At 52.3% G+C, this 27,388-nt stretch overlaps 1 protein-coding gene across 2 annotated transcripts; it reads right to left on the bottom strand.

Moving 5' to 3' along the window:
• Positions 1 to 285: 285 nt before the first annotated feature.
• LOC122380109 lies at positions 286 to 27,388 on the bottom strand. Of its 2 annotated transcripts, none has more exons than XM_043362928.1 (7): positions 27,260 to 27,388; positions 9,061 to 9,163; positions 5,922 to 8,421; positions 5,573 to 5,644; positions 5,127 to 5,285; positions 3,104 to 4,845; positions 286 to 698 (listed from the first exon to the last, which is right to left on the bottom strand). In XM_043362928.1, the coding sequence occupies exons 1-6, from the start codon at positions 27,270 to 27,272 to the stop codon at positions 3,661 to 3,663; spliced, it is 4,032 nt and encodes a 1,343-aa protein (XP_043218863.1). In that variant the 5' UTR covers positions 27,273 to 27,388; the 3' UTR covers positions 286 to 698; positions 3,104 to 3,660. The 2 variants fall into 2 exon arrangements, with proteins under 2 accessions (XP_043218863.1, XP_043218864.1); XM_043362929.1 differs by having other exon boundaries at positions 5,573 to 5,638.

The raw sequence follows: 27,388 nt of genomic DNA, 5'->3' as shown, positions 1-27,388 counted from the left end.
TGAAATTTGCGCAGGCCGGTGCTCGGTCTATCGGTCACTGAACGCGGGGGGCGCTGCTGTTGCTGCTCTCACTATCGCGGAGGGGGGGGGGGGCTGGGGCTTCTATTGCATTGGTATGCTGTTCCGAGGCTGATGTCTGCCTCTGACAAATCAATCGGAATCGATGTGTCGCTGTTGGTCACTGCAACAGTGGCTGAACGCTGCACTGATATAGATTTACATCGGGTGTTGCCGGATCCTATAGCATGACGATGCGTTACCGACAGATGACGATAATCGAAGGTCATTCTTACAAATAATGTGTATTGATTAGCAACAACAATGTACAAAACAGCGCTTTCAACATTAATTCACCTTGACGTGCCAGCTATTAAAATTCAAACATGCCTCCTAGGCCAGATACTTTAATTCCAACTGGTCGGTGTTTCGGCCTTCACTGACAGTGTTTGTAACTTAAAATCATCGACAACATGCCCATATTTCGCCCAGTGAAGCGATGCTTCTTACGTTGTTGTATGTCTTGTTCGTCGGTTCATTCTCGTAGCTAACATATCTCATACTTTATAGCATCAAATAACAATAAACAAACGCACATTACCATCATAACAAAAATGTAACATCTGAACGGACGACAGTCATACCGGAGCCCCCCTCGACTCAGGGTATAACTGCAGTCTGGTGAACAGGTCCGTCAAATAGGCCCGGGCAGCGCTTATCGAACAGCACTGCGGATCCGAAGGTTGGGACTTTAATTGTGAAAAACCGCCCGCCCGCCGCAAAACGCAAACACCGCAAAACGCGCAAAACGCACGCCCAAAACGCCAACGCAAATGTCGCAAAAAAACCAAAAAAATCGCCCGCCCGCCGAAAACCGCAGAAAAAAACGCACAAAATGCCGCAAAAAACGCGCGTCCGCCGCAGAACGCAAACACCGCCGCCGCAAAAAAACGCCCGCATCGCCTGCCGCCAACCGCGAAACGCCGCAAAAAACGGCCGCACGCCGCGAACCGCAAAACGCCGCAAAAAACGGCCGCCCGCCGCAAACCGCCAAACGCCACAAAAAAAAACGACCGCCCGCCGCCCGCCGCTAACCGCAAATAACGAACGCCGTAAAAAAACGGCCGCCCGCCGCAAACCACAAAACGGCCGCCCGCCGCAAACCGCAAAATGCCGCAAAAAAAAACGGCCGCCCGCCTCAAACCGCCGCTAAAACGGCCGCCCGCCGCCAAACGCAAACAGCAAAAATACCCGCATCGCCCGCCCGCCCGCCGTCAAACACAAAAACCGCAAAAAACGCAAACACCGCCGCAAAAAACGCCCGCAACGCACGCACGCCCGCCGCCAACCGCAAAACGCCGCAAAAAACGGCCGCCCGCCGCCAAACGCAAACACCGCCAAAAACGCAAAAACGGCCGCCCGCCGTCAAATGCAAACACCGAAAAAACGCAAACACCGCCGCAAAAAAAACGCCCGCCGTAGGCAAAACGCAAACACTGACGCATTAAGACAAATATGGCGCCTTGCGGCAAGTGTGGTGCATTCATATCTGCCGTTTAAGCAGCAATCCCTCAATCAAAGCGCACCCTAATCGTCCCATGTTCGACAAAGTTACGCACATTCTGCGATTTGCGGCAAAAATGGCGCTTTGAGACAAACGTGGCGCACTGCAACAAACATGGCGCATTCGTTCATGTCGGTTAACAATTCATCCACCCACCAAATTTTAGCCCAATCGGACTTAAACTTACAAAGTTATGTACATTTGAATATTTCACTATAAAATATCTCCGCAGCGGAGGTGCCCAGATTTGCACGTGTGCCACGTGACCACCGGTCGTGCAAGCAGGGCTTGTCCCCTCACCGATTGTTCCATTTCAGGCTTCCTGACTGCTGCTGTTTTCGTGCTATAAGGCCACAAGTTGGCTTATACACGATAATCTGGGAGGTACTCGACTCAAACACGTGGCCACGTGGCACGTGCCGGACCTGTGACAGCTTCACCGTTCACGCCACGTAATGACCCATCGACGTAGCCATCAGCATGTAAAAGATTATCCCGGCCGGTGTCACCGTTGATGAACAGTGGACGGCTAAACTCGAAAAACGAGAAAATTTAGGGAAATTTCACCTTTCTAATATATAATTTCCCTAGAATTTTTAATTTCTCATTTTACAAAAAATCCGAGATAGCAGTTTTCTAGCACCGTTCATTCTGTGTCTATACCCGTATTCAGATCGACTCTATCATAAAAACTGACGGCCTGACGGCTATTTCCCCCATTCCTTGCATTTCACAATGTTGGTGTATTTAAGAACAAAAATTGACCCCGTGCCACGGCACGTGCAATAGCACGTGCGCCACGTGACCACTGGTGCGACCAGCTGGACTCATCTGCTCACCGGCTGCACTGATTTGGTGTCGCTAGGTGGAGTGGTTTCGGAGCCATAGGACCCCCAGTTGGCCAATGTCGGATTTTCCCGGAGGTTACCCCATCAAACACGTTTGCACGTGGCACGTGCTTTTCAATCGCCCCATATCTGACCCATACCATGTGGTAGCCGACACCCCGGGGCAGAACATATTGGAACTTTTTCAAAATCTAACGTGGAATTTTTTTGCAAAATCGATTTGAAAATAATTTTTTGAAATCGCCATAGGCTCAGCATGGGGTAACTGTCCTTAACGATTACCCAAAATTTTGTTAATTATATTTTAAATAATTACCATCATGAGGTGGGGTCCCGGCCCGAGATTCGACCCTAAAAATATAATTCATTTCTAACGTGGAGTTTTTGCGCAAATCGCATTTTAAATTTTTCCCCATGTTAACCCTATGGGAAAATGCACGTGCCGATTACCCCAAAACGGGTTAATTATATTTCAAGCGACCGATGCCAGCTGGTAGCTCCCCGATACGGGACCAAACGCTGAAAATGGCAAGAAAATCTATCGAGCCGTTTTCGCGGGGATCAAAATGACCAAAATCGCGGCAGAAACGCTAAACACCCCCCTAGAGAGGTAGCTCAGGTTGGGATTTTCAATAGAAAATCACAATTCTAAAGAATAGTGATTGTCTAATTGAAAAGTCCCAACCTTCGGATACGACCACATGAAAATTGCATCATCACGCCACATAACCAACTAATGGATCCCAGTGAAACAATGACGAAGGTACGACAGGCTGTGTGGAAGGGTGCTGCAGCTTTTAGTCTGTTGATGTGCTCTTGCATTCCGATCCCGGGCGCGGGTTTTGACGTTGGCCGTTCTAGCTTCTGTTGGCCGCAAGATGGCGATGCTCAGTCGTCCTTTTTCCTCTGATTCACAGGGAATTAACTCGGTGAAACATTTTTTGATGTTTCAGGGGCAGAAAGGCAGCCGCTCGTGTGTCCCGAGTTCGGAACCGTCCCAGACCGTGAGACCGTGCAATTGGTCCGGACGCCTAATGTGGGAGAGTCTGGCTTTGTTGCAGCCCATCAGATGTCAGGTCCATCGGACCCTGCACCGCCATCTGGACGGATTCATTGTCTTTCAGAACTAATGCTGTGTCGACCCATTCAGACTGAAACCTGACGTGACCCAGCCTCTGACCTGACCAGACCGCGTAGATACTGCTGACCTAACATGACCTCTGACCTGACTTGACCACACGGGCCATGCCTTCATGCAAAACTGTGTGGGTCCAAGTATCGCCCCATGAGGAGGATCGCCCCCGTGGCCTCGTGGCGTACTGCGTACAGGAACGCCCGCTCGAAGTTGACCCTGACGAGAGGGGTACCGGGCGGCAGGGGCTGCTGCGCGGGCCGGGCGCCGTGCTGCTCCCAGGGCAGCTGCTCGGGGCCCACGGCCCACCGCGAGCGGCCCGCGCGGTCCGAGAACAGCGGCGACGGCAGCGTGGGGAACTCCAGGTCGTCCTCCGAGCCCGCGCCGTGTGCGCCGTGGTCCAGGCGGTTCGCGTGACTTTGTCCGTCGTGGTCCGCATGGTTTGCATGATCGTTGTGCGCCGCGTGATCACCGTGAGTTCCGTGGTCTCCATGGTCCCCGTGAGCTCCGTGGTCCCCGTGGGCTCCATGGCCCCCGTGAGTTCCGTGGTCCCCGTGGTCCCCGTGGGTTCCATGGCCCCCGTGAGTTCCGTGGTCCCCGTGGTCCCCGTGGGTTCCATGGTCCCCATGTCCATCATGGTCCCCGTGTCCACCATGGTCCCCGTGTCCACCATGGTCCCCATGTCCACCATGGTCCCCATGTCCGGCGTGTCCACCATGGTCCCCGTGTCCGCCATGTCCGCCATGGTCCCCGTGCCCACCATGGTCCCCGTGTCCGCCATGGTCTCCATGTCCGGCGTGTCCTGCGTGCAGCACACTGCCGTCCCCGAGGTGGAACTCTGTCGCCTGCAGCACGCCGCCCAGCCGCAGATCTCTGAGCCCGTTCACACCGGAGAAGTCGGCGCTGCCCTCGGTCAGCGCGGCGCGCACCCCGAGCTGACCGAGCAGCGGGCGCAGCTCGGCCTCGGTCCGGTGTGATATGATGGGCACGGTGACCTCCAGCTGCTGGGGGGTGGCGGAGCGCATCAGGCGGTGCCAGGCGGCCGGCGACAGGCGCGACTCCAGCTGCGAGAGGCCGTCGGCGTTGAATCGTCCGGCGGTGCCGGGCAGCAGCAGCACCAGCTGCAGCTGTCCGTCCGAGTAGGGCAGCGCGGCCACCGTGCAGTCCAGCTCCGCGCTGTAGCCGGCCGGCAGGGAGCCGCGCACGCGCACACCGGCCGTGGCCAGCACACGCCGCAGCGCCGACGGGAAGCGCAGGAACGTCGTGTCCACCAGCCGGACGTCCAGAGAGGGCGCCAGCGTCGCCTGCAGGCGGAGACAGCACATCGCCTCAGGGAGACTTTCGGTGGTCCTATGTGGTGACATGCTAGCCTTCCGATAAGCATAGTGAAATAAGAGCATTATTACGCTCTCCGTTTAAATTATCACTTATCAGTGAAAATATCATTGATTTAAATGCCCACTTCGCTTTTAATGACATTTTACTCAACATAGGTGGTTTTAATATTAAATTGCCACTTTTTGTTTTACCAATTTATATTAATTCAAAGAAGACATACTTAAAGAGTAATCCCGCCATAGCTCACGTTGAAGAAGGTGCCGGAGGCGGTGACCAGAGAGGGCTCCACGGGCGGCAGGCTCTCGGGACGCCGGATGAAGTCGCTGACCAGGCCGCCGGTCGATTTGCTGACGCAGCTGTTGATGCTTTTCTGGATGGCCGTTCCCGGAGCCGACTTCAGGTCCGCCTGGTTAAAGGGGTCACATACGGTCATGTTAACGGAGAAGTCTCAGATCGGCATGGCCGGGATAGCTTGAAGACAGAGAGGAGAGACGGTCACCTTACCGGTACTGCTTTTAATCAGTCAGAAATCATCTGATCTCATGTGAACTAATCGACCCTCGTTCAGTGGAGCAAATACTTTGTGATGAAGCAATACTGCATGCCAGTGCACGTGACGAACATTGCCCGGCCATGAAACTAAGTACCGGGGTAGGATGGTAGGCAGTACCTATACACATTCACGGTACTCACATTTTTGTCGATGACTGGCTGGTAGAAGCGCGACAGCAAGAATTCGTAGCCGCTGAACATGTCACCCTGCTCCTGCGACAACAAAAAACGACATTTTAAGATGGTTATTAGATATTTTAATAACTACGTTCATTTAGTTAGATGTAACATTGAATAAAACTTACATATTTTAAGTCACATATAAAAGTCTCATATAAAACCCACATGTTTTACACCATGCGCGTTGCTAATTATGGGGTTCAGTCAAGCAATGTCGAAAATGGACACCTAAATGATGTCAGCTGTGCACCGAATAAAATACGAGGACGCGGAGCTGGACTCTACCCGTGACCCGTTTTCGGTTACCCACCGTATGTGTAAGCAGAGCGTTACAGACGGCCGACTGGGCGTGCTCGCCGGCCTGGTTCATGTAGCGAAGGAACTTGAAGAAGCCCACGTGCGGGTTGAAGCTGGTCATGGTGTCCAGCTGCAGCAGCCGGTCCAGTTGGTCGGCCGTGTCGCCGCGCGCCCCGAGGAACAGCTGCGCCAGACTGCTGCTCACACCCAGCGGCGAGAACACCATGTTCTGTTTGGGGTAGTCGGGCGCCAGGCGGCGGTAGAGCGACAGCCCGAGTCGGTTCATGTTTTCCACAAACGTGTCGGTGCTCTGGTCCACGTCCAGAAGGGTGTCTTCCAGACCCAGGCTGCCCTCTGGCGGCGACCGTAAGGTGGCGCCACCTATACCGTTTCCGGCGCCGTGGTTACCGTGATGATCGCCGTGGTGTTCTTTGTGGTCTCCGTGGTGATCTCCGTGATCTCCATGATGACCTTTATGACCCTGATGGTGACCCTCGTGGTCGCCGTGACCTTGCGCGTGGTCGCCGGAGTGGGACTCGTGATCGGCGCCTTCGTGGTGATGCTCATGATGCTTCTTATTCTCGGCACTGATGTAGTAGCTTGGATCGTGCACTTTGTGATCTCCTTCGTCGTGATCTTGCCTATGTTCGGCCTCAAAGTGCTCATCATGGTGACCTTCGTGATGCTGGATTTCGTTGCTGAAGTTCAGCTCCGGCGTCTGCTCATAGCCCACGGTCAGCGGCCGCACCCGCGAGGAGAGGTCCTCCTCCGTATCCAGCAGAATATGAGGAAGCTCTGAGACCGCCTCGTCCTCGTCAGGAGCCTCACCGGAGCCGTCCTCTGACGAGCCGACCTCGCCGGAGAAGGAGAGGAATCCCCCGGCTCCCAGCGCTCCGGGTCGGAACAGACTGGACAGGGTGAAGGTGGGTCGCACGGCGGGCGGCTCGGCGCCGGACCCGCTGCCGTCCTCCAGCTCAGTGTCCGCAGCGCCGCCCGACACAGGAGACGCTGCAGGTGCTGTCGGTTTCGCTGAGGGTGTCGCTGCGGGTGCCGTTTTGGACCCGACACTCCCTCCTTTGCTGGCTGCCTCACCAAGCACCATGAGCAGGTCGTCCTCCTCCAGACTCGTCTGCTCGCTGGACTGTATGTCGGAAGGAACGGCTCCGCTGGCGTCGACGGTCTCAGAAGCGCTCTGCTGAGCTGTCACTGGAGCTGTGTCGATGGTTGAGGTCGTCTCCTGCGACTTGACGGGAGTTGACAGAAGTTCCACCAAGTTCTCCATGGCCTTGATCTGATCGGCACTGATGGTCTCTCTGTTCACGATCAGGGGCCGGGTCTCGTGACCGGGAGGAACTCTCTCTTCCTGTCCCTGTCCCCCAGTCGCTCCGGACCCCGCACTGTGAGCCATTCCGTGGCCATGGCCGGCTCCGATGGCGTCCGGGATGAACCGGGAGGCGATCGAGTGGGAGAGGTACGGCGAGAACACGCTGTCCACCACCGGGTGCAGCGGCAGCGGCTCCTCCGCCTCCTCCTCCTCCAGGTAGGCGGCCTCCAGGGCGGCCAGCTCCTCGGCTGTGTACGGACGCAGGCCGCCGCCCGTGATACCGTCCATCGTCGGGGACCGCACCGGCGCTCTGTGGGACGGCCGGCGCCGCGGCGGGGTCGGATCCTCGTCAATCGCCGAGATAGGCTCTCCTTGGCTGCTCACGCGACCCTCTAGCGCCTCTGTCGGTATTGGGCCGAACTGCGAGTCGCTCTGTTCGCCGTGAGGGGTCGGCGACGCAGGTACGAAGTAGTGAACTTTGGACGGTGTGGTCCGTTCTGTTTGCATGTAGGCGACTTCACCCAGCGGCACCTCGGTCGTCATGGCAACCTCGGGGTCTGAGAGCAGCGCCACATTCAGCTGAGAGAGCAGCTCGATCTCCTCCGGAGTCAGAACTGACGACATCACCGACGGGGAGATGTAAGGCACACTCGGCCGAGTGTGGTGTGTCTCTTGTGCGGTAGGGGGCAGCACTGACGGTGTTTCGATCGATTCAGGCTCAGCATAGCTTTCATCGCCCGCGTCACTGCTCACCTGCTGATCATTTTCACTAAAATCTTCCACTTCAACTAACTCCTGTTCAGAGTTGAACATAGACTCTCTGTCGGTTACCGCACTGTCGATCTGGGGCCAATATTCCGTCTCACCGCCTGTCGGCAACTGTGGCGCCTCCTCACTGTCTTCCGGTGACTGTGGCGCCACCTTTTCCACTTCCTCCGCTTGGTAGCTAACGACCCGCGGCGCCACGGTGCTCTGGTCCCGGCCGCCCATCGAGGCCACCTCTGCGTTGACGATAGTGCCGATGGTGGCCACCACGCTGTCCATCTGGGGCAGAGGCCCGGCTGCTGGCGGCGGGCCCGACAGCGGCTGCGGCGAGAGGAAGGTCCGCTCCACGGCCCCGCGTCGGTCCAGCACGTAGTAGCGGAACAGCGGCGGCGGCTCCGCCACGTCCGAGCTCCGCCCCGCCGGCCTGCAACGAGACAGACCGCGCGGATGAGGACAGAAATGTCAGAGGTGTTTACAAACTTAGCATAGTTGTTACGGCTACGCGTTTGGTATGCACTGCTATTCGGCAGGCTACCCCGCAGGCCGGCTTTCTTATATAACCGACCAGTCAGCTGAGCACGTTTTGAGACCGACCGCCCCAAAACGTGCCACCCGACCAGGTCACCTGCTCGCACCCACAGCGCGGCGGCGACAACTAGCCGGCTGGCGCGCACGTGCGAGCCGCTGATGACGCGGCAAAAACGGCGCGCCACCTCACGCCGCGAACGGTCCCATCCCGGCGGGAGGTGGCCCAGATCGGACTGATTTCGGCCGTACTCAGCACAGGGCGGTGTGCAGGTCAGCAGGCTGTGACATGTTCGAATGGGGACGGAAGTAACAATTGGATGATATTTTGTATTAGGTACCTTTGTGGGTTAGTTGTAATACCTAACTGTTTTACCTATTGTTGATCACAAAAAAGTAGGTAGGTAGCCAGGAAGGTAGTCTGTTCTTTAGCAATGTCAGTTTTCTAAAACCTTTATAACACTTTCCCTCGCTTGTAGAGCACCCCACTGGTTCTCGAGAGGACAGTGGAAGTGTCACGGGAGTGGGTTGGGCTCACCTGTCGGCATGGGGCGCGACTCGTCGGCTGCGGAGGGGGGTCCTGCTCTCAGACCCAGCCACCAGCACCAGCGCCAGCACCAGCGCCAGCACCACTGACGACGCTGCAACACAGCACGGGACACATTCAGCTCAGGTGCGGGCTCGAATCCGCGGTACGGGAAGCAGCACAAGCCCCATTCGCGACAACATGCCAACCAAATCTGTTTATAGCGCCGTTTGCCACGAAAGAGGAATCATGGTTCGTTAGAGCAAATCTAAACGTTGTAACGGTCGGGATGTTCGGCGTTATAAAAAGAAATGTTCCATCAAAGAAACGGTCCAATTTGTGTACCCATGCCGACGCAATGTGCCTGTCGTCTTGCAATTAGGTATATTACCGTTATAGCTAGCCAGTATCCTCCAAGTACCTAAAACAAAAATAAGTGTTACCCTTATTCGAATAGTGTAATAGGTTTTTTCAGGTTTAATACGCATTGAGGTCGAACGTTTGATTCCCTTTGCTACGAGTACATGCGGACTGGCTCAACGACTCCAGACGTGCAATAGGTTGTTTCAAGTGCAGTAGACATTTTACACAAGGTAGACGTTTACATAATAATATAATGCAGTTATATAATAATAATCAATTATATAATAATATATATTTATATAATTTGACGATATAGTTAGACGTTTGTACGTGGTTTGTACATAGTTGCAATCATGGGTTTAACTCATTGATGACCGCACTTACAATTGATGACCGCACTTAGGTACAATTTGCTTCTTTGGTTCTATCATGTGGCTGAATTATTGACAAATCGTCACGAACCAAAGGCCGTGTTCATTATTCACGTTATATGAAGGGTCTATCAAAATTTGTTACTATTGCGTGCCATAAATGAAAAGTATCGAGTGATGCTTAAAGGGACAGTATCATCAAAAAAAAAATCAATGTATGGAGCTGATTTTTTTTTTACTAGCATTTCTTATTTTTCTGAATCAGAAAAACATAGTTTGAGGACCGAACTCGGTGAAAAATATTGCAACCACATTTCATTTTCATGATTCATTTTCATGAGCGAACCACCACTATACAAGCATGGCCACCAGTTTGGAAGCATGCAAAATTACTACAGAACTGGCGCAGATAATACATTATTGACGCTACGCTTACGCGGTCGTTCTTCTGATTGAGTTGTCCTTAGGGAGAGGTAGCATTAGGTATTGCCTATAAAAATATAACGTGACAATTGGAGGGAGTGACAATTGGACGTGACAATTGACAATGGGAGAAAATATCACGTGACAATCACGTGATAAACGTCATACATTGGAGGGAGATTGTGATTCAAGCTGGAGGAATTCCTTTGTTGAGCCGCTAGAATCCGAAGGAAACAGCGGAAATTGCCTACGACTATTTAATGAATTTAACGGTGATGAATAAGTGCGAAAAACGTTTTGGCTTTATAAAATTTGATGAAATGACCAGGGTAAAAGTTTTATTACTGGCGGTCAATTCAAAACGGCGCAAACATTTAAACAGTGAAGATAGTGAAGCACGATTCAAAGTGTGGTACACCTTTCGTACTTTGAGCGGCGATAGCGGGATAACGGTGTGGAGCTTCGAGGATCGGTCTTCAGTTCCCGGACCAGAAAGGTGGGGCCTATGCAATGTCAAATTTCATCAAAATGGTGATACTGTCCCTTTAAGAATTATGTTTAGGGGAGAGCGGGGAGAGTTGTATCATGTCCAAGTTGTATCAGGGCGAATTGTGCCAAACTTATCCAATAGATAGCGCTCGTGACACGACCAGCCGACGAGGTTTTCCGGGCGCCATCTTTCCCTGTTCTGTCGTGTGGCTGGGTGGACGCGTCTCGAGGTGAGAGCCGATTTTATGTTTTTTTAATGTCATTCTAAAAAAATGAGTTGCAAGAAAATGTGTGTTTTGGGCATTTAGATGTGCACGAATTTGAAAGATCTCCGTAGCGGTGGTGAGGGTAGGTTCTAAGGCTGCGTTAGTGAAAATGGATTTCTCCAGCTGTCCGCTGTTTTTGAGCACGAGGATGTTTTTTCCAAGATGGCGGCGAGGTACATGTTGTATCAGAGCCGGGTGGGGTATGTTGTAACATGTATGTATGTATGGGTATGTTGCTTTTGATCGCGAAAGCTAAGCCCTGTCTCTCGTTTGTAGGTAGCTAGTCAATACTCGTTCCATTTCGGCACAATGTGTTGGCTTTTTTGCTCTTAACGGGCCACTTTTGCATCTAGTCTGTTGATGTTTCGTTCGTTTCGATGTTTCGTTCGGATTGCATTGACCTAAGTTTGGTCTAATAAAAGTGAAGCCTTTGAGCATATACATTGTATTAACCCCATTTAATGTTGTTGTTATGTTCAAAACCAGTAGCAAGCACACTCCCTGAAACGTGAAATACCTAGTGATACAAATTACCCCACCGGCCACCATGTGATACAACTCACCCAAGCCATGGGGCAAGTTGTATCAAAAACATTGTTCTATTCGGCAGACCGTAGAAGAAAAACTGGTAGAGGTAGCGGAAAAGTTACTTTGCACAAAAAAGCAGAAGAATCAAGGAAGGAGATAGTATGGAAATAATGAGTTTATCACGGATAGTTACGAGGTTATGGGTCTCGGAGTAAAAACTGATACAACCCACCCCACTCTCCCCTAACGAGCACAAGATGTTTGAACGTCTAATAGACGTTCAGCAATGTGTTAGGCGTCATTAAAGCGGTTTCAATTACACCTTTTTGCACTCAAAATAGGCATCTTTTCATTCAATTTCGGCGAATTGCATTCAATTTTAGCGATCTCTCATTTGCTTCGAATAGAGAGATCGCTAAAATTGAATGCAATTCGCCGAAATTGAATGAAAAGATGCCTATTTTGAGTGCAAAAAGGTGTATTGATGAATAATAATTCCACCCATTCGATCTATGCCTATAGAAATGAATAATTATTCCATCAACTGAAAGTTACATTATTTATAGGTGTTGCGAGACGCACAAATTATATTTGGACATTGAGACTGCAAAGCCTTACACTCGTAACGAAACATAATTTATTAAAAAGGCGAGGTAAGTATAGTTAATCGGCTACATGCTCAGGAACTAGGTACGGTACAGAATGAAACATAAATAAACCGCTCATACGTAAAAATATCAAGTTGCTCTATTTTCTCGCGGTTAGATATACGCATAACTTTTTCATGTGGGATGATAAAACTACGGCTATAGCAAAGCCTCCATTGCTTGATTATGAGATATACTTAGTTTTCTTCAACGCTTCTAAAACGTTGTCGTTATTGGAAATGCGTTAAAGGGACCCTCCCACCTTCAAAAAAGTTTATGAATTGGCATGAAAGTGAGGTCGCTCGGTTCAGAAAGAGCGAAAACGAATATCTACCAAATTTCACCGAAAAATATTCACCGGTTTTCAAGATATTAGACTTTTACTTCCGCTGTTCCTAGCGACTTTATTTGGAAGCAATAGTTTGGCAGCTGAAAGTGCGGCACTTGTTGCGCGCAAAGCAGCATATACCACTGCGTGCTACAAAACGTTTTAGTCAAACATTGAAAAATCGTTAGATATCTGCGCTGACGTCACGCATTCAGAGGGGTATTCCTATGCATTAGCCCCTCTGAATCAAAATGCTGCAATTTTGAAATTCAATATTTCCGATTTAAAGGGACAGTACCTATCACCATTTTGATGAAATTTGACATTGCATAGGCCCCACCTTTCTGGTCCGGGAACTGAAGACCGATCCTCGAAGCTCCACACCGTTATCCCGCTATCGCCGCTCAAAGTACGAAAGGTGTACTACACTTTGAATCGTGCTTCACTGTCTTCACTGTTTAAATGTTTGCGCCGTTTTGAATTGACCGCCAGTAATAAAACTTTTACCCTGGTCATTTCATTAAATTTTATAAAGCCAAAACGTTTTTCGCACTTATTCATCGCCGTTAAATTCATTAAATAGTCGTAGGCAATTTCCGCTGTTTCCTTCGGATTCTAGCGGCTCAACAAAGGAATTCCTTCAGCTTGAAGGAATTCCTTCAGCTTGTCACGTGATATCTTCTGGGCAATACTTAATGCTGCCTTTCCCTAACGTCAACTCAATCAGAATTCAGAAGAGCGGCCGCGTAAGCGTAGCGTCAATAATGTATTATCTGCGCCAGTTCACACACACACACACACACACACACACACAAAACGTTTATTAAGGAACAAAAGATACACGAGAAATAAAGCATGATCAATGAAACATATGGCACAATGTAGCAACATAAAAGTGATAGCAGAGTGGTGCAAAAGCGCAATCGCTTAACTCGAGGCACCACTCTGGAACAAAAATAAAACATGTGAAACAACCGCCGCCGCCGCTGACCAGTCGCTCATGAGCGGTAAATTTTGGTGTTCCATCAGCCGCTCAGCTCTCGGGATTGCAAATTTTAAAAACTTTGAATGAATTTATTTGTTACTACGAAAATCTATTTGTTTTTGTCAAAAACTTTTGAAAGGCGTAAGCCATTTTTCGACTGCCCTCGCTTCTCAAGCGATCTCCGTGGATAAAAATGTTCAATTTTTGGTCGGGTGAGTAATTTGCAAAATTTTCTCCCAGTATACGAGAAGCGTTATCAAATAGTGTTTTCCTTTGGGCATCATAATTTCGACAGAATATTACGTAGTGGCGGACATCTTCCTTGAAGTGGCCGCAAGAACATTCAGGCGAATCTGCTTTGTTGATTTGAAAACGATGAGAATTTAGACAAGACATTTCAGTTCTTAGTCGGGTATGAAGAATATTTCCAGTTTTTGAGCCAATTTTGTAGTAGTTTGGGGGTTTGGGCATCCCTAGTCGCTGGTTAATTTCTTTTTTGAAGGATGTATGGGGCAAGGATCTTAATGATTCTGGGAGGTGGTTCCATAGTTTGGCAGTTGATAGGAAAAACGATGACTGATAGGATGTGGTGCGATGTGGTTGGAGTGTATGGTTCCTGTGATTTCGCAGGGTCCTTCCTGTTCTTTGTGAGCGGGTGTCCGGTATGATTGATTTGATGTAGTTGGGAGTTTTTTGCATGTGGCTATTGAGTGTATGATATAGTGTTATTTTGTGCATCTCTCTTCTTGTTTTTAACTTGTTCCATCCTAGGTCTTTTAACAATTTGTCAGTTGGTGTTCTAAATAAAGTGCCAGTCACAAGCCGAGCCGCTCTGTTGTTGGCGTTCAACATTTGATTCTCGTTTCGCCGCTGCCAGTCCGAAACTCCACCGAATGTCTTCTTGCTGTATTCCACCACGGACAATGCACACGCACAACCTGCTCTCACCAACTCCACGGTCCAACAATGCGCCCACCCCGCGTCCGGCACAGCCACGGCAACGGCGCCCCAGGCGGCGCGTCCGGCTCGCGCAAAGGCGCGGCCAGCGCCGCGGACCGGGGAGGATGGCCGCCAACGGCCGGCCGCCCGGTCACCGGAGCCGAGCCAGTCCCACGCAGAGGCGGAGCCAGGGACCGCCGGCAACTGACCGGCTCAGCCAGCGGCGCGGCGAGGTGCCGGGACCGGGGCCACGCGCCACAGCACAGACGCGCCGTAACCGTCACAACACAACACAACGCCGCGCAGTGGTGTACGAAGCTTCACCTGTATCATCACCCCCCTCCACACCACTGCACGGCGAAATATATAGAAATAGGAATGTGCACACACGAAAGACGACAACAGTACAGTATTTAGAAGGAAATAAATGCCGGCTCGTTAATCCATCACATAGTCCGCAAATCTCACCGGCGGACGACGCGCGCGCTGGGAACGGCGCAACGAGGGAACATCAAACCGCACCTTAAGGGCTCCACGCAGACCGGGTGACGTCTGCTGCGCGGATACTCGAGTCGCCACCGGCGAGGTACCCGTCGCCGCATCAGTCATGAGGCGGGATGAGTGTAGTCCAGCCGAAGAGGAAGGCGGCGGAGGCGCTGCAGACGCCACCGGCGAGGTACCCGTCGCCGCATCAGTCATGAGGCGGGACGAGTGTGGTCCAGCCGAAGAGGAAGGCGGCGGAGGTGCCGCAGACGCCACCGGCGAGGTACCCGTCGCCGCGTCAGTCATGAGGCGAGACGAGTGTATTCCAGCAGAAGAGGAAGGCGGCGGAGGCGTTGTAGACGCCACCGGCGACGCCTCGGCCACCGCGCCAGCACCCGGCCGAGGTGACTCCAGCGGCGGAGGCGGCGACATCCGAGATGCGTCCTGTGACCGCTCAGCCGAATCGACCGCAGACGTCTCCTGCAGCGAAGGGTCAGGAGCCACGGAGATCAGATCCTGCATGCAGCGGCCCGATCGCAGCAGGTAGGCCGGCGGCTTCTTCCACGGACGCAGCTGTGAGTGATGGACTCGCTTCTCTTGTCCGTCTTCCGACTTGACGATGTAAGTAACGCCGTTGTTGTTGACCCGTGTTACAACGAACGGGCCATCGTAGCGGCGCTGGAACTTGTTGACGAGCATGTTCCCTGGGTGGTGGGCTTCTTTCTTGACAAGTTCGCCGACCCTAAATGGGGCGAATTCCGGGTGACCAGGCTTCCAGGAGTTCTGTATTTCCGAGGACACGATGGGGCCACTGACGCCACCGTGCTTGCGCTGGAGCAGGAACTCGGCAGGAGATTCTTTTAGCTCAGAGTGCCGAGTAGTATTGTAGGTGACCAGGGCGCGGGCCAGCTGTCCATCCCAGTCGGCAGCGGAGTCTGACAGGAGACGCAGGGCTTGACTTAGGGAGCGGTTACAGCGCTCAACTGCCCCGTTACCCTCAGGCCGGAGGGGAGTGGAGTAGACGTGATTGATCCCCCAGTTGACCAGCACCTTCTCGAACTCCGGTCCGCAGAACTCTGGACCATTGTCAGTCAGCACTCGCTTCGGCTTGCGTAAGAGAGCCACCAGAGCGTGGTGTTCGAAAGCGGTTGCAACAGCAGCTGACGTCTTTCGGCGGATTGGAATCGCCATTGACCACTTCGAACAGTGGTCTATGACCACCAGGCAGCCGATGAAACCTCTGCTGGTACGTGGGAACAGAAGAACATCGGCAGCAACCAGTTCGAATGGCTCAACACATTCAATCTTGTGCGTAGGAGGTGCCTTCGTTTGGGCAGTTGTTTTGTATAGCTGACAGCTTTTACAGCAGTAAACGATGTCGGCAACGACCTTAGTCATTCCGGGACAAAACACCTGTTTTGAGAGCAGATCACAGAGCTTGTCGCGTCCGATGTGGGCCATCTGGAGATGAGTGACGACAGCCAGGTCGATGAGCCAGTCTTTGTTGACTACAGACACGGGCCCGTGTTTGGGATGTTCGTACATCAGGACACCATGAGTGATCTTCATCTTCCTGATAAACTTGCGGTAGCGTGTCAAAGTTGACGGAAGATTCTTGTGCTCGGTGCCTTTCTGGACGTGGTGGATCAATGAACGCAGGATCTGTTGACGCTGCTGGTGTTCTTGAACAGTGTCCAACGTTGGGACTGATGACACTGCTGCGCACCTCACGTCTTGGCATTTCTGACAGTCGCTCGCAATGGACATCGGCTGAACGTGCTCCCCGCAGTTTACTTGGCGCTTTCCGAAGTCGATTACAACGCCAGCGGCTTTCAGGAAGTTGGCACCGAGCAGGATGCAGTGACCGAATGACTCGTCACGATCGACGAGCAGAGGAACCCTGACTTCTCTGCCAGGTGAGATGGCGACATCAACGTCGACGTACTCTGCACAGCTGGTGTTACCACACAGGCCTTGGATGGAAACGCTCGTGCGTCGAACTTCCAGTGCTGGGTCCTCCGCGATGATCCTTTGAAGAGCAGCCGCGCTGATCAAGCCCACCGCCGCACCAGTGTCAAGCAGAGCACAGACTCGAACGGTGTTGCAACGCACAACGACGGTGCACTGCGTCACTCGATGATTCTGACACTGTGGGAGTGCTTCTTTTCCATTGAGTACGTCCTTCTCGATGTCTTCTGGTGGTGGTGGCTCGCTTGTTACCTCATCACGATAGTCCTCTTCAACCTGCGCCAGGAGGACAGTACCATCTCCTGCGAACTCGGGCGTCTCCTGCAGAAGATTGAAGTGTACTCCAGCCAGGCATTGCAGGTGGACTGTATCCGGATCATCTTGTGCGTCTTCCTTTCCACGTCTCCGGAACACCAACGGATTCTGTGAGCCGAAATGGACGATGATCCGCACGTTGTACCGGGACGCAAACACGGACAGCATGTCTATAGCCATCAGTTGCCCCGGCAGCCGCATCAGCCTCAGGTCTTGACGGGAGTGCTTGTCTAACTTGATGTCGTACTTGCTGGGTGTCCGAACCACTTCATCCAGTAGCTCTTGACGTAGTGAGGCGTTGCTGATGTCACGATGACGATGGGCACGAATCCAGTACTGCAGGCACTCCACCATGGTATCGCCACCTCCCTCCGGTTTGTACCAGTGAGAGAGACCAGAGGGCAGATCAGGGCCATGCGGAGGCGACTCGACCTCAGCGTCTTGGAGCAGCGTTCTGGAGAAAAAGTCCGCTGCTGAGTTCAAGCTTCCAGGAACGTAGCAGATCTCGAAGTCATAGTCTGCCAGCTCTTCCACGGTACGTGCCAGACGACTGTTGACTAGACGCATGTTATGTAGATACAAGAGAGCTTGGTGGTCTGTGTAGATTCGGAACCTCACGGCGCCCACGAAGGCGTGGAAGACCTTCACACCCCATCGTAGAGCGGCGAGCTCTCTTCCAGTTGCAGAGTAGTTGCGCTGGGCTTTTGTGAACGTTGTTGACGCGAATCCGATGTACCTCGTCTTCCCATTTTGCTCTTGGGTGAGACAGGCTCCAGCACCAGCGGATGATGCATCTACCCATAGAGAGAGCGGACGGGCGTCCTTGCTGTAGTCAGGGAAGGAGAGGGTTATTTCCTCTTTCAAAGCTTCCTTCAGCTGCATGAAAGCGTTGTCCATCTCTTTGTTCCAGTTCAGCTCCGTCTTCGGGGGCAATCCAGTCAGTTCCGAGAGTGGTTTTGCCATGACAGAGCAGTTCCGCACAAACTTGCGTTGATAGTTGACGATACCCAGGAACTGACGTAATTGATGTACAGTCTTCGGGCGTTCGAGCTGGGAAACCTTTTCCAGGTACTCTGGCGACTTCCTCAACCCGCTGGAGCTGATCACATGACCCAAGAACTTCACTTCAGGCTGGAACCAGGTGCACTTGTTGCCATTCAGTTTGATCCCTTGTGATTCCAGGGCCGATAGGACGTCGTCAACAAGCTGGAGGTGGCGTTCAAACGATGTTTCCATGAGCAGCAGATCGTCGAGGTAAATGATCAGGTTCTGCCTGGAGAACCCGTGCAGAATGGCCTGCATCTCCCGCTGGAACTGCGCTGGAGCGTTTTTCAGTCCGAATGCCAGTCGCTTGAACCTCCAGTGTCCTCTGGGGGTGCTGAATGCTGTGTAGTCCCTTGAAGACTCCTCTATCGGCAGGTGGTAATAGGCCTTGGCGATGTCGAGACCGCTGAACCAGACCATGCTGCGGTGTGCTGCGAACACAGAGTCCGATACATCCGGCATGGGGAAGCGTGACGTGACGGTCCTCTGATTCAGTCGCCGGTAGTCCACGCACAGACGCAGCGTGCCATCCTTCTTGCGGACTGGAACGACTGGCGCGCTCCATGCCGAGTCGCAGCGCTCGATGATGCCAAGTCGTTCGAGGTCGAGACATTGTCGTTCCACTTCTTCTGCCACTGGTGGGGAGAGCTTCCTGGGTCGGATGAAGATCGGTGTATCTTCTGTTAGCACAATACGATGAGCAGTCATCGATGAGTGCAGTGTGTCCGTTTCGGATCGCATGAAGACCGCCGCATGACGTCTGAACAGGTCTTCCACTGCGCTTTGTTGATCCGCGGTGAGGCCTGGTATCTCGGATGCTGCCGGAACTGCGCTGCCGTCTTCCGCGATCGATGAAGCGAACACGACCTTCGGTTGTTCAAAATCCAGTAAACTGTCTGCCGCTGAGTCTGCATAGCCAACGGCTGAGCCCTTTCGAATGGATACAGTCGTGTGGCCTCTGTTGTTCACCAGGATGCGTGGGTGCTCTGGATCAAGTATACCAGCGACAAAATCCAGAGCCGAAGATTCGTTTTCGCCGCCGGTGAAGACCAGCTGTCTTGCACTGTCTTTGCAGATGCCACAGGCAGACTGCTGTCCGAGACTGCACCGGAGTTCCGCAGCTGAACCTGAGCCGATCTGCATGTCTTGGGCAGAGTAGCACGGGATGGCTGTCTCGAAGTGAACGCAGGAGTCTTGCAGACTGGATGGCAGATAAACTTTCCAGCTTGATCCATTGCTTCGACGCCCTGAAACAGATCTGGTCTTGATGTCCAGGCTTAGTCCATATCTCTCCATAGAGTCTCTTCCGATGATCAGGTCGATGGGAGTTTCATGTTGATCAAGAACGAGACAATCGATTATCTTGATCTGGATTCCATGCATGGTCACTTGAACTGTCGCTTTCCCAAGGGGATGCAACACCCGTCTTCCAATCGCATGTACAGCTTGGGTGCAGGGCGTGATGTCACTCTGCGCAACGAGATGACTCCCGATCAGAGACCGATCAGCTCCACTATCTAGGATGGCTGTGGCTTCTTGCGAACCGACTTGAACTCTGGAGCGGAAGATCGGCTCAGCAGACACGGCGGATGTGAAGATCTCATTCGAACGCAGCAGATCAGCGGTTAGAGGAAGCAGTTCTTCGCTAGTTTTGAAGCCTGGTTCTGTTTCTGTTTCAGCTTCTTTGCTTGCATTGAGGTTTGCTCCAGCTTCTTTGTCCGGCATGGGACTTGCTTCAGATGCAGGGCTGTGTGCAGTCACTGGCGGCCCCGAGACGTCCGAGTGACTTCCTAGTTTCCCGATAGGTGACGCTGAGTCTGACGGGGTTTGGCTGATGGTTGGGCAGCACAAACGTCCCTGGAACGACTCCTGTGCTGATCTTCGAAGTCCGGGTCTTGGGCCTGCATCTGATCTGTTGAGTTGTCCAGACAAGGTTCAAACACCGGTGTGCTGCGCGTTCTTTTCACCGAAGCTCCTGAGTCTACCTCAGGCGGGTAGGACGAGTGTTCGTGGCGTGGATACCTCTCTTGGCTACGTCCAGAGCGACAATCGCGGATGTAGTGTCCGGACTGGCCACATCAAAAGCAGAGGTCGTTCTTCCGCCAACAGTTGCTTGCGACGTGGCCACGGCGGTGGCAGAACTTGCATGTCTTCAATGTTCCTTCTTTGCTTCCTTCGTCACGATTCCTCTCCCCTGGGCTTGTGTCTCTTCGTGTTCTTCTTCTTCTTCTTTCGTCTCTCTGAACCCGTCGGTCTACAGCGAGGCGATCGCCATCAGATTCCGAAGAATCGCTCTCATCCTGCAGTCGTGAGTCCTTGTGGCAGGCCTTGCACGTCGCTGTGTGATGAGTTCCACGCTGAACTGCTCCCGGCTTGGCAGATGGCGTGGACTTGGAGTCCCTGCTCCTCGAGCTCCGCGCGCGAGAACCAAGATGTGCAGGGGGCGTCTCCCGGGAGAAGAAAAGTGAGGAGTTGACATCCTCGAAGCATTCGCATTGGAGAATCGTGATGAAGTTGTCCCATTTGAGCGTGATGCCGTGGATTTCCTTGTTGTAACGCTCTTGCTTCTTCAGATGATCTGCAGCTTGAGGAGTCAGGTTGTCAAGTAGACGATCCCGAAGTAGCTTCGAAGTCTGCACATCAGCGGCTGGGTATGCGTCTTCAAACAGAGATGACAGTCGCAGAGCAAAGAGGGGTAGAGACTCATTCTGAACTCTTTTGCAGCCGTCGAATCTTTGCTTTGCAGTCTGATGTCCAGAAGCATCTTGTCTTTCAACCCAGCGGAGCATTCGCAGCTTCAGACGGGCGTAGGGTGTCTCCGTCCCACCGCATGCGTTGAAGATGTCGGCCACTTCACCAGTCAGAAGCGTTTTCAGTAGTGGCAAGGCATGATCGAGACTGCCTGCATAAGCCGTTTGGCAGTGCTCCTCGAACCGTTGTAGGTACTCATGTAAGCTAACCGCACCTCCAAGTGCAAAAGAGGGAAGACTGTGCGTATGTTGAAGAAGATGCAGCACCGGAACTGGTCCCGGTTGATGCGCTTCTGGTGCCGTTCCGGTCGCTACCGGCTGATGTTGGAGCGGTTCACGTTCCGAACCGGTCGTTATTGGCGGCGGCGCCACGTTATCGTCAGGCGGATTGGTTGGGCCTGACGAATTTGTCACAGTGGAGCCACCACGATCTCTGATCACCGCAGTCAGCTCGCCGATCCGCCGAGTTGCATCTTCCAGCTGCATCTCCAGCCGGCGAACATAGTTTCTCCCAAACTCCGGACGTTGCGAGGTCTCAGAATCCGATGAAGACATGGTGTCAGAGAGCAGCCCCGTTAGTAGGCAGCAGTCGATGGACCAGCGGACGGGTTAGCAGTCAGCGACGATGCAGCCAGGCGGGTCACGGTCGACGAAGCAGACGACGATCGTCGACGAGACAGAAGACGGCCGCCGACGTAACAGGAGACGGTCGTCGACGAAGCGCCCGACGATCGCCGACGAGACAGACGACGACCGCTGACGAGACAGACGACGGTCGACGAGGCAGACGGCGGCCACCGACGAAGGCAGACGACGGTCGTCGACGAAGACAGACGACAGCCGTCGACGAAGACAGACGACAGTCGCCGACGAAAGCAGACGACGGCCGCCGAGGCAGACGGCGGCCCCCGACGACAGTCGCCGACGAAGACAGGCGGCGGCCGTCGACGAAGACAGACGACGGCCGTCGACGAAGACAGACCACGGTCGCCGACGAAGACAGACGACGGTCGTCGACGAAGACAGACGACGGTCGTCGACGAAGACAGACGACGGTCGTCGACGAAGACAGACGACGGTCGTCGACGAAGACAGACGACGGTCGTCGACGAGACAGCAGACGGCCGCCGACGTAACAGGAGACGGTCGTCGACGAAGCGGCCGACGATCGCCGACGAGACAGACGACGGCCGCTGACGAGACAGACGACGGTCGCCGAGGCAGACGACGGTCGCCGACGAAGGCAGACAACAGTCGTCGACGAAGACAGACGACGGCCGTCGACGAAGACAGACGACGGTCGTCGACGAAGACAGACGACGGTCGTCGACGAAGGCAGACGACGGTCGTCGACGAGACAACAGACGGCCGCCGACGTAACAGGAGACGGTCGCCGACGAAGGCAGACGGCGGCCGCCGACGAAGGCAGACGACGGTCGTCGACGTAGACAGACGACGGTCGTCGACGAAGACAGACGACAGTCGTCGACGAAGACAGACGACGGTCGTCGACGAAGACAGACGACGGTCGTCGACGAAGACAGACGAGGTAGACAACGGCCGCCGACGAAGGCAGACGACGGCCGCCGACGATCGTCGACGCAGGAGACGGTCGCCGATGAAGCGGCGACAACTGTCGACGAAGCGGGCGACGGTACGGTCGTCGACGAAGACAGACGACAGCCGTCGACGAAGACAGACGACAGCCGTCGACGAAGACAGACGACGGTCGTCGACGAAGACAGACGACGGTCGTCGACGAAGACAGACGACGGTCGTCGACGAAGACAGACGACGGTCGTCGACGAGACAGCAGACGGCCGCCGACGTAACAGGAGACGGTCGTCGACGAAGCGGCCGACGATCGCCGACGAGACAGACGACGGCCGCCGACGAGACAGACGACGGTCGCCGAGGCAGACGGCGGTCGCCGACGAAGGCAGACGACAGTCGTCGACGAAGACAGACGACGGTCGTCTGCAAACAACAACAACAAAAAGGTGCTGATGAAACCGCAAGTCCTTTGAAAATGTCATTCCCAGATGAGCGTGGTTTTCGTGAATGGGTATTATGTCGTCCCCAAATGTAAGAGCAGGTGGTGTGTTTTGTGGGCTGCGTGAAAATGTCTGTTGTATTGTTTTGCTTACGTTAAAAGTAATCGCCCATTCTTTACCGTATTTTTGTATTTCATTGAGATCATTTTGTAATGACGTCTGTGTTGTGTTCAAATTTTGTTTTGTATGGGATGCATAAAGCGATACGTCGTCTGCGAAAAATAAAATGTCGTTTTGTGTTCTAGTAGAGAGGTTATCGAGGTAAATGAGGGCTAAAAGAGGACCCAAAACCGAACCCTGTGGGCATCCGGCGTTGATAATTTCTGTTTTTGAAAAGGTATCGCCGATCTGAACTCGCTGTCGTCTATCAGACAAGTAAGATTTTAGCCAGTCGTAAAGTGAGTCAGTGATGCCAAATTCATGTCTACATTTGTACAAAAGTCCCTCGTGCCAAATTTTGTCAAAGTATTTTGAAATGTCCAGGTAAATAGCAGTAAAATCGCTTTCTGAGTCCAATGCTTTGTATAAATTATGTGTCAAGTATAATAATTGTTGTTCTGCGCTATGGCCTCGCCGATACCCACTCTGTTTATCTGTCAAGAGGTTATGGTGGGAAAGATGTGCATATATGTGTTTGTGGACTATTTTTTCAAAAACTTTGGACAACGAAGAAAGAAGACTTATGGGGCGGTAGTTTGTGGGCTCAGATGGGGAGCCTTTGTTTTTAAATATTGGTTTGATGTTGGCCTCTTTGAATTTGGAAGGGTAAATGCCTAGCGCTAGTGATTTGTTGAATAGTTTCGACAAAGGGGATGCAATTAAGATGGCAGTTAATTTTAAAAGTTTCACAGGGATGTTGTCTGGGCCGGTAGATTTGTTTGCGTCTAGGGAATTTAGAATTTGCAGAACTTCTCTTTCAGATGTGATAATTTTGTCCAGAGTGGGTACCGGCGAAGTGTCTGTTCTTCGAATAGCTGTCTGTAGTAATTTCGAATAGTTCTGTAGTAATTTCGCAGGCTTCCAAAGTGGCGGCCATGCTTGTAGTGGTGGTTCGCTCATGAAAATGACTCGCTCATGAAAAAATATTTTTCACCGAGTTCGGTCCTCAAACTATGTTTTTCTGATTCAGAAAAATAAGAAATGCTAGTAAAAAAAAAATCAGCTCCATACATTGATTTTTTTTTCGATGATACTGTCCCTTTAAGGCATTTCTCAATGTTGTGAGTGCCGAAACCGGCAATTGTGATTTGTGAGCCAGGGACCCCATTTTGGCTATCTCAACTCAAATCTAATGTTAAGGTGGGAGGGTCCCTTTAAAAGCTCTGACTTACGAATTATTTATCGGTTGAAGACTCAGGACCAATATAAGGACGGTCAAGTGTGTGTGACATTGCTAAGCTTTACTCACACTTTACACAGAGGTGAGTGAATATGTGCATGTTCAAGATCGTGCAGTTCAGGCGCACCGTCATTTAACAATTGTCAGACGATTCTTGAGCTCAGTGTTGCGTGACCGGTCCCAGGCGCTCCTTTCGATACTGCCATTGCTGCATTTGTTGTCGAGATTATCCAGTCATTTCCTGCGGGTCGGTGACCCTGGAGTTCCGAATTCGGCACGGGGCAGTTACGGTCCGGTCGAGAATCGAAACGGGTTATCTGGTGAATTCGGCCTCCGATGGTCCATGATTCGACTTCGGACTTGTCATCGTTGTGTTAGTTTATTGTTTTATAAGACCGTAAGTATACCTGCCATTCTGATTACGAAAACCTAATGATAACCTTGTGCTCATCGTCTAAAAATGGCCGGAAAACAAAACGTTTTGTTTTAGAAATTGTGTTTTGCTTTTGGAAAGCAACAACAATATTGGATTTTGTTATTCGGCCGTTTTTATGCATTAGCACATGGTCATCATTCATACCTACTTTAAGTCATAATTAAATAGCAATCCCAAAATAACGTTTCAAACCAGCAAAACTGTAGAACACCATCCTACCAATTACGTTTTTAAGTCATGACGTTATTAGGTATTGTGCGTACCTTAAACAGATTGTGTGTATAACCGATCAACCGTCAACCGATCAAATATTGTTATCTATGGTCGATACTCGATAGTCAGTGCGGTTGCCATGGGCTGGATGAGGTGTAAGCATAAAGCAGCACTGGAGCACAGGCCGGGCCTGATAAACGATGTGAGGACACCCGGCAGAGTTTTACACGTGACTCGCGAGAGGTGCCGCCGTCTCGCGCATTTCTCGCGCTGCCGGCGTCCGGGCGGTGACACAATTTCGGGCATTGTGCCGAGAGTAATGGGGCCCAGCACACCACGGGAGACCTGCCGCCGGCCCGGAGGGTCGGAGTTAAATGGTCGGGACGCGGAATGGTCAGCGAAGCTAGAAACAGACAAAACGATCTCCATCAGCCTCCTCAGCCGTGACCCCGCCTGGCGGTGGACCCAGTTCGGTTTGTGTCCTGCTGAGCCAGGCGAAAGGCCGCCGAACCGGTCGGTGAGTGAAAACCTCCACAGGGCCGCCGAGGTGCGACATGCTGCTCCACGCACTGCTGACCCAATGACCTGGCCTCCCGCCGCGCAGTCACATAACTTCAGGTGGTTCACTGCCGCACAGTCATGTGACTGGTGGTCACTCGGCTGAGACGTTGTCATTACATCTATCTCACCGGATTTAGTGGCCGAACTGCATATGGCCGTGTCTGATGGCGATGTCATCCAGCGGTAAAATATTCACGGAGTATTGGAACCAATAGGTAAGTGTATGCAGAATAATGTAGGTGTTCACTGGCCATTACCGATGCGTAGAGTGATTGAGAATCGCATTGATATGCCCGATAGGTAGGTAGTTATGTATAGCGCACCAAGCCTCTATAAGAGTGATTAAACGGATAGTGGCAGGGTGCATTTATGAGAATGCTCTCATCTATGAAGGCAACTTGTGTCAATTAACTTTTAAGTCATCGAATCTAAATGTTATGTTAATTTCAAATACAGAACAGGCGTTAAACGCGGCAACCTACGAAATATGTTTGAGGCACCTACCGGTTTGATATCCTGGCTCTATTCTTTTGTGCTTAAGTCGTTCTCTCTCTCGTTAAACCACATCTCGCTTTCAAGCACACCTCGTCCGGGACGTGGCACCTCTCGGCTATCACTATTGCATGCAGACTCGGCAATTTCTAACTGTAATAGTCGGTCTGTGAATCCGCGCCCTCTCAGCTCATCATCCTTTGTACTCACGCCGTGCATCTCAATCATCGCTAAACGGTGGGACATTAACCAACAGACCTACTGCCCACGGCCACGGCTGGGTTTCACTCGGAGTCGGATGGTGCAGTGATATGGAAAGGAACGCGCGTTCCGGGACTCGGGGGTGTTAAACCATTTGCAGACAATGATATGGGCTTGGAGGGCTAGTGCACGTCCCGCAGAACGTACACTACCCAGCACAATAACCATAGCCGAGATCTGCCCTGGCTGCAGGTCTGCAGCTCATGAGCTGAACTCAACTATGGTAATTGAGACTTTGGGGCGAGTCGCCTCCGTAATTCACACACATTGAACGACCGCCGGGGATTCATTGGCACGGAGCAGCTCAGCTTACGATATTTCTTATTGGATGCAGGCGCCCGTGCCTACCGCCTACCGCAGCCATTGAAAGAAATTGGTTAGCGTACGGGTGCTTTCGCCTTTTGGTTTTCTCATGATTAAAAACCGTTTAAGGTGGCCAACATCTTAAACGGTCGGACGCCACCGAGCTGTGACGAATTTGCAATGCTTGAACTCAACTCTAGAGTAAACAACTAGCGGGGCAGGTCATAATATACGTCAGGACGAACAGGACCAAATAGCGGCGGTGGGAGGGAACGATTCATTCTTCGTCGTCTGCACACCCCTTAACCGCTTCTGTGTTCTCCTGTGTTTACTAACATATATGGAACTGAACTGAACTGAACGAGTATGTGATGCACTGCAAGTACCTATTCAACAAATAATGAAAAAAATGAGTTGGTTCCGACATTGGTAATGTACCAAACCACTGAAATGCTAGTTAATGGTTTAAAGAGACACTTCCTATAAAAACGGTGATTTGGTTAAACGGCTCTGGGAATAACTGCGCTCGAGCTCGTGCCACGTTTGAAATTTGAATGGTGATGTCTTTCGGTGAACAGTGCCTTGCTGGGCTTCATTCTTAGATTAGGTGCAGACAGTGTGCACTATGCAGTTGCAGTGCCTCTCTGACGTACCTGTGAGAGCCATGTCCGGTCCGTATTCTCGGGGCAGCTGAGGGGAGAGGCGGCGGCCGGCACGGCGCGCGGCGCGGTGCTCACGGACGCGGGCTGCGGCGGCGACTGGCGCGAGGCTGACGAGAGTAG

Source organism: Amphibalanus amphitrite, unplaced genomic scaffold, assembly GCF_019059575.1.
Source record: "Amphibalanus amphitrite isolate SeventyFive unplaced genomic scaffold, NRLGWU_Aamphi_draft 000091F_arrow, whole genome shotgun sequence".
Classification (NCBI taxonomy): domain Eukaryota; kingdom Metazoa; phylum Arthropoda; class Thecostraca; order Balanomorpha; family Balanidae; genus Amphibalanus; species Amphibalanus amphitrite.
This window is presented reverse-complemented; position numbering and strand designations above follow the sequence as displayed.

Bases quoted from the DNA above. Each gene is read 5' to 3' on its own strand.
- LOC122380109 (XM_043362928.1), bottom strand. The intron at 5,645-5,921 runs GTGGGTAACCGA...TTGTTGTCGCAG, and splicing joins ACGCTCTGCTTACACATACG to GAGCAGGGTGACATGTTCAG. The intron at 4,846-5,126 runs GTGAGCTATGGC...CTCCGCCTGCAG, and splicing joins CCTCCGGCACCTTCTTCAAC to GCGACGCTGGCGCCCTCTCT.